Consider the following 12957-nt stretch of genomic DNA (forward strand, 5'->3'; position numbering starts at 1 on the left):
TCTCTGTGTATCATACATATGGGCCCTGCACCTGCACTGAGCCTTATTTCGGGAATATTCCTTAGCTGAGGAAAAACATTTTCAGCAGGAAACTTTCCCCCATTGTCTAGTGCACACAGCCCAGTGTGTTCCCGCCTTTCCCCCCCAGTTCCTTTATGACCACCATAGCTGGTGGGGAAGTTGTTTTTTCTTGTTGCCTAGCTGAGGTTTTTTTGCCGCCATGTCCAAGTGTTACCAGACAACACAGTGATCTTGTGGCACATCAACAAACGGGGGAACTTGATCTGCCACATTGATCAACCTTACCCTCGACATATTCCATTGGGCGATCGCGAGGGGCATTCAGCTCACCGCGTTACACATTACAGGTGTAGACAACACGCTAGCAGACTCTCTGAGCAGGAAGTTTCAAATATAACACAAATGACAATTGTCAACGTGCATACTGAGGGGCCTATTCCTGAGATGGGGCTCAGGATGGGGCTGTAAACCCCAATTTACAGACCCTAAGCCTCATGGCATGGAGGATTCATGATCCGTAGCCAATTCAACCTCAGTTGACCACAAACCACATGGTGCACCATCACAGAATGGCATAGCCAACGACAAATAGGATGAGGCGCAAGATGAACTCTGAGCAGGATCACTACTGGCTGAAGTGAGACATATTTCAGTTTCTTGGACGCTCGCAACGAAAGCATCATACACCCCAAAGTGGACAAGTTTCTCTTCTTTCTCTGCCACCCACTCCTTCCTTCCCTATTCTTCATCGGTGACTGATGTCCTCACATTCATGCACCATTTATATGAGAAAGGGCTGAAGTACTCCTCGATAAGCACATATCTCTCTGCCTTGTCTGCATATCAAGGAACAGTTAATGGTCACTTGCTGTTCTCACATCCACTCGTAAAACAATTTTATGTGTTTTCAAGAATTTGGTGCCCCCTCTCCACCCTATCATCCCAGAGTGGAGCTTTTCCATCATTTTGAACACTGTCTACCAAGCCCTTTGAGTCGATGGCAACGACGGACCTCAGTTTTCTTACGTGGAAGGTAGCTTTCCTGGTAGCGATAACCTCCACGAGGAGGGCAGGAGAGCTCTGTGCGCTAAGACTTGACTTACTGTTTACAAATTTTCATAAAGACAAGGTGGTCTTACTGCTAGACATTACCTTTCTGCCTAAGGTTGTGTCACAGTTCCATGTTAATCAATCTATAGTTTCTTTCTTTCTTTCTTTCCCCTCTCCGTCGACTAATGTACAGAGGAGGCTACACATTAGATGTTTGCTGACCATTGGCTTTTTGCAAGGATAGGATGCAAAGTTTTCAGACAACCCAGCATCTGTTTATTTGTTACGGTGGTCGAAACAAGGGCCAACCAGTATCAAGTCAGAGACTAGCATCCTGGATCGTTTATACGATAAGACTGATCTATCAGTTGTCAAGGCTGGAGCCTCTGACACATGTTAAGGCACACTCAACAAGAGGTGTAGCAGCATCGACAGCGTTTATGAGGGGCATCTCACTTGATGACATTTGTTGAGCGGCGACCTGGTCAACTCCGTTGATGTTCGCCAACCATTAGAACCTTGATATCAGGTTGCGTAAGGACTGTTCCTTCAGAAGGGCTGTACTCTCATCAGTCCTACACTGACACCTTCCCACCTCCGGTAAGTGCCTTGCTTATTAGTCGCCCATATGTGTGATGCACAGAGACCACGAAGAAGAAGAACAGGTTGCTCACCTGTAACTCTAGTTCTTCGAGTGGTCATCTATGCAGTCACACAACCCACCCACCATCCCCTCTTCAGTGTCAATGCTTTTCTGATGCCGATACTGAGGAGTGTTCCTCTTTTCTTTTCATTTTTGTTTCCTTTGGTTTTTTGAAACTACTCTACTGGCGGTCTCAAGGAACTGAGGGGAAAGGCAGGAACATGCTGGGGTGTTCGCACTAGGCTGTGAGGGGAGGGGTTTCTGCTGAAAACATTTTTCCTCAGCTAAGGAATATGTAGGCGCAGAGCCCATATGTGTGACTGCACAGATGACCACTCGAAGAAGTACAGTTACAGGTGAGCAACCTGTTCTTCCTGGGTAATCTGTTGGACATGACTTTTGTCTTACAGTGTGCTTAGATTTCATTGGGAGATGCTAATGAAACCTTCAAAACTTCTTTTAATTGTTTATAACAGGCAACCTTGATAAAAATGTGGAGTTAGAAAATCTGGTAGCACAATTCCTTGGTGTCGAAGCATCTCTGGCGTTTGGCATGGGGTTTGCTACAAATTCTATGAATATCCCAGCATTGGTTGGGAAGGTGAGTCAAAATTCCTCAGCTTATTTTATCTGACTAACAAGCCATTTGTGATGTGTAAGTGTGTTGTTTTAATAACTTGTTTAACCTTTGCTCTTGGCTTTGCTTTAACGAAGAAGCAAACCACCGGATCCCCCAGGAACTTTTCCAACCCAAGATCTGCTGAGCCAAGTTGTAATTGAACAACAGTGTATTCAGGCAGGAGAAGTTCCTAGTGGGTAATGCCAATGGTATTTGCTTGTTCCGTGTCTTTTATGTGTGCATATAAGCATTTCAATAAATTAAGCCCATTGTAGAATATTTTTCGATGAGGGAGACTGTTTCTGGACTTCCTTGAGGAATCGAGATGGCCACTTTTAGAAACATGAAGTTGGACAAAGGGACACATAGTTTGATCCAGGTGGGGGGGTGATATTTTATTGGGAGGGCTGTGTTTAAGATGATAATTGGGAGAAATGCATGCTACATGAGACCTTTTTAGGAGTCCCTTATGCCCGTTGGAAAGGGCAATACACATTTACACAGTGTTTTACCTTCAGTGTGCAAAATGTGAAAATAACTCTGCTAGATTTCAAATTGCAAATTCACTTCAAAATATGACGTTGAAGCTGTGTTAAAGTGATTTTTCTTCAAAATGGGTGTTTGGAGCAGACACAAGTTACAACAAGATGGTTTAACATTCAGGTCTTTAATGTGTCAGCAGGGAGGGGAAAGCCTTAGATCAAAGTTTTTAGTTAAATTCAAGTTTAGTAGAACATTATGGTACAATATACAATAAGCTGAACCAAAGTTGTCTGATTCTATCAAGTCATCTAATGGTATGAAGTTTTAAAGTGTTACTTCTATACAAAATCATGCACAGTTGCATAAATGGTGATTCTAGCTGTCTTCCTTCCTGCTGTGTGAAACACCTGCTTTAGATAGCAAAAATGGATAATTCCTCTAAATCTATTATTATTTATTACATTTATATACCGCCTAATAGCTGAAGCTCTCTGGGCGGTTTACAAAGATTAAAAGAAAGATTAAAGATTAAAAATCAACTAAAATCTTCTAACCACAATCCTTAGTCAGTAAATGTTTCAGTGAGTTGTGGGGTTTGGAGGGGGGGAACAACTTGTGGCCTTCCAGATGTTTTGGTCTACAGCTCCCATCACCTTTAGCCAGCTGAGCCAATAGTGAGGGATGATAGGAGCTTAGACCAAAACATCTGGAGGTCCACGTGTTGTCCACCCCTGCTTTGCAGTAAAAGTAAAAAATGGGACAATGTTGACAATTGTTTGTACCACATAGGTCAGAGGCTGTCAGCAATCTGGTATGTCTATCAGTAATAGTCTGCTCTGCTTTTTGTGCCTCTGATCTGTTTTTACTGTAATGTATTTATTGCATTATGTTTGTGGTGTGTTTTAGTTCTTAGATTTTTTGTTCACTGCCCTGGTATCTTGATATGTAGTATGGGTTAAAGATCCCTTTAATTAATAAATAATGTAATAATAAATATCCAATATTTTACAGGAATACAGCAGTAGGGAACCTGCAGCCCCCAAGATGTTGGACCACAAGAAATGTTGGGGCAGCCATGACTCGTAGATTATGGGAATGGTTATCCAACAACATCTGGAGGGCCACAGGTTCCCCACCCATGCTGTAACATATTAATACAATGTTGCAGGTTGGTGTGCTTATTCTACCTCCTTCTAATTCATTATGTACTTTCACAGGGGTGTCTTATTTTAAGTGATGAGCTGAACCATACTTCACTTATTCTTGGTGCAAGACTCTCGGGAGCCACAATCAGAGTCTTTAAACACAACAGTGAGTATTAATGTTGGGCATTTTGAGTAAGACATGTTGCAGGGAAAATATTTTACATATGATACTTTTTCTCTGGCATATTTTTAGTATGTATTTTTTTAAAGTGTCTCTTGTTTTTCATGAAGTAAAAACTCCTCAACTTACCCACATTGAAAGCAAAATGTCCAAATATAATAAGGAGTTTATTCAAGGAAAAGTAGAGAAACAAGGGGAGGAAACCAAGGAAGGCAGCAATCACACATGCACAGAATTCCAAATGAAAATCAAAAAGTCAGTCTAGATCATCTAGTCACATTACTTACTTGAGTAAAATCCTGGAGCCCGAGAAAGAGAGAGAGAGAGAGAGAGAGAGAGAGAGAGAGAGAGAGGGCGGGCGCACCCGGTATCCAGTTAGATGGTATGTAGGAAAGCCAGACTGACAGTTGGTCTGTCCAATAACACAATAGCCTCCATTTCTGATGTCAGTGGTCTAGCCAGCAAATCAGATAAGGCTGGACTTATCTGATTTGCTGGCTAATCAGTTCTTAATGACGGTAACTTCCAACTCAAAAGCCCAAGGTGGTTGGAACCAGTCAGCCTATTCAAAAAAAGGGATTAAGATGTTGTTTGCATTTTGGAGGACAAAGACATGAGATAAAGCTAGATAAAACTATTCAGGTTGCCCAGCAAGGTCCCCACTGACCAGATGCTCTAGGGGGCACTGTGGATTTATAGCAGAAGTAGGGATTAGAACCCGGATCTCTCAACACCCAGTCCAACACTCTAACCACTACATCCAGTTTAAGAAGCTACTATACTATTGGTGTCTTATACAAAAGTTCGGTTTTGCCTTCCTAACCATTGGTGCAAAATGTAGACATAATCAATTCTGAAACTTTTTATTGTAAGCCACCTTGGTTATTTTATAGAAAGGTGGGGGTATAAAGGCCAGTGATGGACTGATTGACACATTATGTTTTGTGTTTTTGTAACTAGATATGCAGAGCTTAGAAAAGCTGTTGAAAGATGCAATAATAAATGGACAACCTCGAAGCCGAAGAGCATGGAAAAAAATTCTTATTCTCGTAGAGGGAATTTATAGGTACGTCAACTGGTCTTTTATTAAGTCTAATTTTTATTTTGCTGCTGTACATGCTAGGCTTTTTATCTGTTTAATTTTGTTGCTTTTATAGTTCTTCTTTGGTTAAATTGTTCTTTTTTATTTTTTACCTGCTTTGGGAATTTGTTTTAGCTTGAAATATGAACTATAGTTTACTAACTAAAGTTTAGCAAAACTTAATGCTATCAGCTGGCTAGTTTACCTTCTCTGAACTCCACCAAGGCAGCATTAAGTATCGAGGAGACTAACGTGTATTGCATTTATTAGTAACATAAGTGTACTGGCCTTCCTCTAGTCTTGCAGAATAAATGTGTGAGTGTTATTCAGAGAAGGGGATTAAGCTGTACATAGCAAACATTGGCTGAAAATGCTAGGCTCGATGTTGAGGTTACCCTTTTAGAAAATCAATGCATGAAAGCCATAAAAATGGATTTGCTTAGCAAATAACAGATAAGTGACTAGAGCTGAAACTACACGTTACTTCTCAGTGGGGTGTTTTCAGACCCAAAGTAACCTGGGGTAGGCTGCACCTGTTGTTGTTTTTAGAGCAAAATTGCCAGCTGCTTTTTTGCCTGTAGGAAGAGAAAGACATATTGTGAGTATCTTACAACCACCACTGAATGGCAATTTGGGGAGGCTGATTTTAATGTGCAAAATCAGAAGGGTAGGGGGAAAGTGAAATAATTTCTTCCCTACCTGCCCTTGATATGCTCAGATGCAGCCTGCCCCAGGTGTCTTTGGGTGTTTGTTTTTTAAAGGGAAACATTTCTGAAATCCATATTAGCATGTAATTTGATCCTTCATTCTTAAACCAAAAAGGGTATTCCACTTCTTGTTGGAAAGACACCATTTGTTTTTTGGCAGTTTTTTGAAGGACTTTTTGATATACACTATGAACGGAAACACCTCTCTCCCTATATATATTGTTTACATTATAATCATGCTTCTTACCTCAAACTGATCACTTTTCTAGTTCCTGTTGTCTGATGTTAACAACTGGATGGCTAATAATTGAGCAAACAGGGCACTTGGGCTGCGTGCATTGCCAATCAAAACACTGTGAAGTATCCCAGCTCTTATTTTAGCTGCAAATGCAATGCAAATGAAAGCTGGTGTTGATAGATTTCTAGGAACACCGAATAAACAAATCATGTCTTTTATATTTGCTGTGAACACTGGACCTTCTGCTGCTGTTCTTGACATAGTACTAAAGGCAGGTGGCAGTAGAGTGTGGAGGAAAAAGGAAACTTTGAAAAAGTACTTCAATGTAAAAGCAAGCCAGCATGTGTAGTTGTATAAAAACGATATATAATTATTTATGCTTTCTGTTAAGCCATTTTGTCACAAACGCTCCTTTGGTGAAATGCCTCAGATATATATTTCTACCAGTTGCCTCTCAACACAGGGTAGTTTTCCAAAACAGTCTGTACCTCTTTAAATAGCAGGTTTTTTTTTAAAAAAAAAAAAAAAGTGGGGGGAAGCAGTTTTAAAGTGAGACAGGCATGCATCTTATGTTGGCCAAACATGCACACACACAACCAGCATCTCCATCCTTGATTGTTCTTGCACCTTTCCATCACTGTGTACCATATCATTGGACCAAAATATGTGAATAGCTGGAGTAGAGTTATGAAAAAAAAAATGTCCATTTGATGGGTGCTTTCCTTACAGGCTTCCCATGTCTCTGGTTTAGCATACATGGCTGAACCAAGAGAGCAGAGTGCTCTCGTTTGAACCCTCCCTTGTAGATCCTAAGAACTGGTAAATAACAGATTTCTACTTAGCTGGAACTCTTCTGGAGCTTGGGGTGGGTGGGTTGTTGGTTACAAATAAATATGAGTGTCTTTCAACGTTGCTGTGATACTTTGGCTAGAGCTGCTTCTGAGCAATTAATTGCATGGTACCTGTATTATTATATATTAATAGTTACAGCTGCATCTATCAGTGAGAGCTCGGTAGTCAGTAGATTTTGGTTTGTTTGTTTTTCTCCTAGCATGGAAGGCTCCATTGTACGCTTGCCAGAAATAGTTGCCTTGAAGAGAAAATACAAAGCCTATCTCTACTTGGACGAAGCCCACAGCATAGGTGCCGTTGGCCCAACAGGGAGGGGAGTTGTGGAGTACTTTGGAATGGACCCCAATGATGTTGATGTATTGATGGGAACATTTACGAAAAGCTTCGGAGCAGCTGGAGGATACATAGCTGGCAAAAAGGTAATTGCAGCAGTCGTTGGCATTTCCAGTTGTGCACAAACTCATGGGCTTAGGAAGCACTTGTTTTCTTTTAAAAAAAATGAGTGACACCCTAGGTTGCAGAAGAAGTCGGGAAGCAGGCATCTTCATTCTAGTTCCTAGAAAACCCTGGTTGCTCTCAAATGCTGCAACAGTTTTTGAGCCCTTGGGAGTACATTTGCAGTAGGCCTGAAGAATTTCTAATTCAATGTGCATCCAAAGCATTGATGCTCTGTCAAGTAATGTGCTGTGTTGCATATGTGATATTGTGACAGTTTTGAGTTTGCTCTCCCCTCCTCCTAGATGATTTCAGACTGTTCGCACACTGCTAATCATATTTTCATAAAGATACAGCTATTTGGAAATTCCTCATGTCTCCTGGCTTCCGATATTCAGCTAGCTATTATTGCTGTCTACGGATTTCCATATAGTTTGCTCAGAATGGGTTTACTCATCATTATGCTAGGAGAACTCCACTAGTACAATGGGACTTTCTCCCTTTCTCCACCCCCTGCAGCCCTCCACGCCACCCAGAAGTCTGTTCTAGAGGGCTTCCTGCCCAGAAAACTACCCTGGAGGGCTTCCCTGCCCATCCAGAAATCTGCTCTAAAGGGTGCATAAGGAGGAATTGCTTCTGAGTTCCGCTGATTGAACTCTTTCAGCAAAACTATACCACTGGATACAGTGCTCAGGGGCTTTTATGACAAAGGTCCAGGTTGGAGGTATTCGGTGACAGGCAATTAAATTAATTTAATTGTTATACAGTTTCTGAAGTGGTGCCATGGAATACAATTAAGGTGCTACAAGTAATTAATTAGTATTAAGATCACTTAATATATATTGAAGAACTCACCATATTTAGTATAATATTTAGTATAATATTTATCTCCCGCCTTAACATAAATACTTTACTGGATATCACACTGTATTGAAAAAGCATGTAGCCAGTTGGATAGATACATTTATTGAATTTTTTATACCCACTTCAAATCTTGAAGGCCCAAGATAAAAAACAGTTTTTGAAGGAGAAAGTCCTTTAAAGGGCTACCAATAGGATAGAAAACTGAATCCATAAAATGAGACAGAAAAAAATGGTGCAAATGTGCCTTTAAAAACCAAAGGATAGATGAAAAAGGTTGATTTTTAACCAACTATGTACCCATATAATGGCAAAATCGTTCTGAATACAAGATGGATGGAAGGGTTGGGGGTATATGATCAATGGGTGAGGTAATGATCCAACACCAAAATTGCATCCTTAGGTGCCTTTCTGTTCACGTCTGTCTTCACAGACAACTTGGAAATGTATTTTTCTCTATCCTGACCATTTTGGCTGTTGCTGTATAATTGTTATATGTCCTGCAGTTCTGAATTTTTGTGTTGAGTGGGTATGCAGCCAATTTTTGATCAGATAACTCTTATCATCTACAAACTTCTATTCCAGTAGAAAGAGGAGGGCTTTTTGATAATCACACTGTATTTTCTCTCTTTTTTATTTAAGGAGCTTGTGGACTACTTACGAGTTCACTCCCATAGTGCGACGTATGCCACATCTATGTGTCCTCCTGTAACAGAACAAATAATACGAGCAATGAAATGTGTCATGGGACTAGATGGAACCACACAAGGTAGGGTATTTCACCAACTCTGAAGATTTTAGTTTATAGCTTTGGGATGTAAGGGGATGGGGAGAGTATGACGAGGATTGTCAAAATACTATGGTAATGGTAGTCGTAACGGATCATCTTTAGAACTTTGCTTTCGTGAATTAATGCAACTGATCATTTGTAGTCCAAATATGAGCAAAACAAAAAACCTTCCATTTTGGGGACCCACTCCCTGGCCCACATATATCTGCAGGCAGACCTTGCTCAGAGAATGTCATTGGGCCATTTCAGGTAGAATGATCCTGGCTTGATAAACCATGGTTTATGAAGACAGGAAACAATCATTGGACCCACCTCCTTCACCCCTCCCCTTCCCAGACCTTGGTTAGTGAAATGATATTAAGCTATAGTTTCTTGTCTTCTGATGTAATAGGAAACTGCTTTACTCTAAGTAGGATTGAAACTGGTGCACTAGGAGAGGGGTGAGTGAGGAGCACCCAGGTCCAACACATATTTCCAGTTTACAAAGCTTGGATTATTGCTTCCAAACTAAGCAATGTTGTTGGGGTTTTTTAAAAAAAAAATTGTAAGGGTCATAATGATTTCACTGTATGATATAAATGTTAATCTGAATGAAGCAGTCTCTGAAGTATTTCACACAAAGTTCTACATAATGTTAACCAAAAATAGCCAAGATTACAAGTGTAGACAAAAATCTGTGGCCAGAAAACCCAAGTGATGAAAATTTAAATATCACGTTTATATTCCCATTAATGTGATTTTTTCGCATAATTTTGGGTTTGTTTCCTGTCTTAGATGAGGAAAGTGCAACTGGGACATAGAATATTGTTGGGTACTGCATGTCTAGTTGGTTGTGTGAAGTGGCACTTGTGTTGTTTGGGTCAAAATCTTCCATGTCAGGAAATGAAGGTTTTCTCTGGCATGGTTAAAATTAGCCAACACCATGTTTGATAGACCTTCATAAAAATGTGTCAAGAAGTGCCCATACATTTCATATCAGGTTCCCAGTGGCAGACACAAACCAGCGTATTGTGAACCAGGCGTCAATCTTCAGTATTGGTTTACAGGGCCTAGTACTTTAATGCAATATTTGGAATGTGTAGAATTGTTATACAGGACCTTGATAGACCAGGCCGGCTGAGCCGGCCTGGAGGCGGGGCGATGGCGCGCTAACTTTAACGCGCGCCGCGAGGCCTCCTAGACGGCCGACGCGTAGGGACGACGGAAGCCCTGCAGCGTAGGCCATTTTGTTTTGTTTTGTTTTAAAGGGGCACCGTGCGCCCCAAAGACTGCGGACAAGGTAAGTGGTTTTTAAAAAAATTAAGCCCCTGCCCCCTCTTTCCCCGCCCTCCCTCCCCCTCCCCCTGTCGCGTTGTGCCAGCTCTCCCTCCCCTCGTCGCGTTGTGCCAGCTCTCCCTCCCCTCGTCGCATTGTGCCAGCTCTCCCTCCCCTCGTTGCGTTGTGCCAGCTCTCCCTCCCCTCGTTGCGTTGTGCCAGCTCTCCCCCCTCGTTGCGTTGTGCCAGCTCTCCCTCCCCTCGTCGCGTTGTGCCAGCTCTCCCTCCCCTCGTCGCGTTGTGCCAGCTCTCCCTCCCCTCGTCGCGTTGTGCCAGCTCTCCCTCCCTCGTTGCGTTGTGCCAGCTCTCCCTCCCCTCGTTGCATTGTGCCAGCTCTCCCCCCTCGTTGCGTTGTGCCAGCTCTCCCTCCCCTCATCGCGTTGTGCCAGCTCTCCCTCCCCTCGTCGTGTTGTGCCAGCTCTCCTCCCTCGTTGCGTTGTGCCAGCTCTCCCCCCTCGTCGTGTTGTGCCAGCTCTCCCTCCCCTCGTCGCGTTGTGCCAGCTCTCCCTCCCCTCGTCGCGTTGTGCCAGCTCTCCCTCCCCTCGTCGCGTTGTGCCAGCTCTCCCTCCCCTCGTTGCGTTGTGCCAGCTCTCCCTCCCCTCGTTGCATTGTGCCAGCTCTCCCCCCTCGTTGCGTTGTGCCAGCTCTCCCTCCCCTCGTCGCGTTGTGCCAGCTCTCCCTCCCCTCGTCGTGTTGTGCCAGCTCTCCTCCCTCGTTGCGTTGTGCCAGCTCCCTCCCCTCATCGCGTTGTGCCAGCTCTCCCTCCCCCTCTCCCGTGTCGCCCCCGAGATCACCTCCCCCTGGCCCGATGGGCACAGCGCTGAGCGCTGTGCCCAGTCCGTGGCTTTTTGCGGCTACTCGCGAGCGAGTAGCCGCAAAAAGCCACGGAAGTCTCTAGATGTTCCGTAGCCCCGGCCGCAGGCTGGGGCTGCGAAAAAGGCGTGCCATAAGCGACTTCGCTTATGGCGCGTTAGAGGAGGCCTCAGTGCGGACTGGGGCCGGATTCCCCTGTGCGTCATGTGGACGCACAGCAGGGAAACCGGCTCTCAAAGCACACTAAGGCCTCATCTAGCAAGGCCCACAGTTTCTGAAGTGGTGCCAAAGAATACAAGTTTATACTGTAAGGATAAATAAGAACTTGCAATACGAATTGTAAAATTAGATTTATGTTCTTGCCAATGGAGGGCAATAGTATACTGCACTTTTCAAAATCCTAGCATTCTCTCGGGCTTTAAGAAATAAATTATAAGAGGCTTTCTCTGGGCTGTGTTTCATCAATGTCCTCCAAAAGCACCTTATCTTTTTTTTGACATGCAGTCATGTGTGTGTGTGGATGGATGGATGCATAGATAGATAGAGATAGATAGATAGATAGATAGATCGCAATTCTCAGAACCTGTGTTTGATTACTGCAAAGTCTCAAGGATTGTTGCAATGCAAGAGCCTAGCAGAAAAACATACATTGCAGTGACTCTAATTCAAACTACTGTGTGGGTGGGAATGTATATCCTGACGGTCTACGGGAATCGACATTCAGTTGATTGTCAAGAATTTCAGAAGCTACAGAATATGCCGGTGACTCTCGCCCTGCTATTCAAATTTCAACAGATTGTTAAAAATTGCCTTGTTTACCAGTTACACCTGATATAGCATAGTAGCAAAGACCTAGTTCTTAGTAAAGTGATAAACTTTTGCCTAGACTTTACCACTCAGGCTGGAGGTCAGAGCCAACATGAGGGGATACTCCCTCATGGGAAGAAAAAAGATTTCTATGCAAAAACAAATCTTTTGGCGAAAAGGTTAGGCTAGATCATTTCTTCCTTATCAAGCTCTTCCCACGGTTGATTAGAACCCTTATGAGGTTTCTATAAAAATAAAAGATCATTTGGATTTTTCAGGATCTTTGTATTGCTATCATTGGAAAGTCTGGTGAGATTTACAGCAGAGTTGCTTTAAATAGAGAAAGCGTGACAACACAAGCTTTTAGTACTGGAGACAATAAACACAGTCTAGAGCCAGTATAAAAGAAGTTGAAATCATTTACTTTATTGGTGCTGTTATACACATCGTCAGAGAAGGCTATGTAACGCTGGTTAACTACAAGCATTTCCTAATGCTGGGTATGTGAATGTAAGTGAGCAAAGGCATGAGATTTGGTTACTTGTTTTCCTCAGAGATGCTGTCTGGCACTTCTTGTCATAGAGGCAGGGGAAGGAGGAAGGGAAGGAAATAGGAAATGAGAACAGACCAAGCTATAGGACATTCTTTATCGCCCCTTAGCGTCTGGAAGCATGCAAAGTTATTCCTATTATCCAACAGCAATCAGAATCATTTTTACTGTTTGCAGCCAATGGCCATTACAACATCATAAAACATTAAGAACATTAAAACATTAATCTGTTTAAAACAATTAAAACAATAAAACAAATTAACACATTAAGCTAAATAAGGTGTGTGTATTTAATCTTCCTTTCACTGAACAGTAAATGTGCAGTTATCACTGACACAGGAGGCGCTTCAGTTGTGTCAGTGCATTT

General features: G+C 42.6%; 1 protein-coding gene across 1 annotated transcript in view; it reads left to right on the forward strand.

Annotated features, from left to right (window-relative positions):
• SPTLC3 (serine palmitoyltransferase long chain base subunit 3) overlaps window positions 1–12957 on the forward strand; it is a 99638-nt gene that overhangs the window by 67623 nt on the left and 19058 nt on the right. The window contains exons 5-9 of the mRNA XM_063125869.1: window positions 2191–2315; window positions 4034–4127; window positions 5103–5208; window positions 7220–7439; window positions 8959–9085. Coding sequence (XP_062981939.1) covers window positions 2191–2315; window positions 4034–4127; window positions 5103–5208; window positions 7220–7439; window positions 8959–9085 — 672 coding nt within the window. The remainder of the gene's footprint in view (window positions 1–2190; window positions 2316–4033; window positions 4128–5102; window positions 5209–7219; window positions 7440–8958; window positions 9086–12957) is intronic.

The sequence above is a fragment of the Elgaria multicarinata genome, chromosome 4, assembly GCF_023053635.1.
Source record: "Elgaria multicarinata webbii isolate HBS135686 ecotype San Diego chromosome 4, rElgMul1.1.pri, whole genome shotgun sequence".
Taxonomy (NCBI): domain Eukaryota; kingdom Metazoa; phylum Chordata; class Lepidosauria; order Squamata; family Anguidae; genus Elgaria; species Elgaria multicarinata.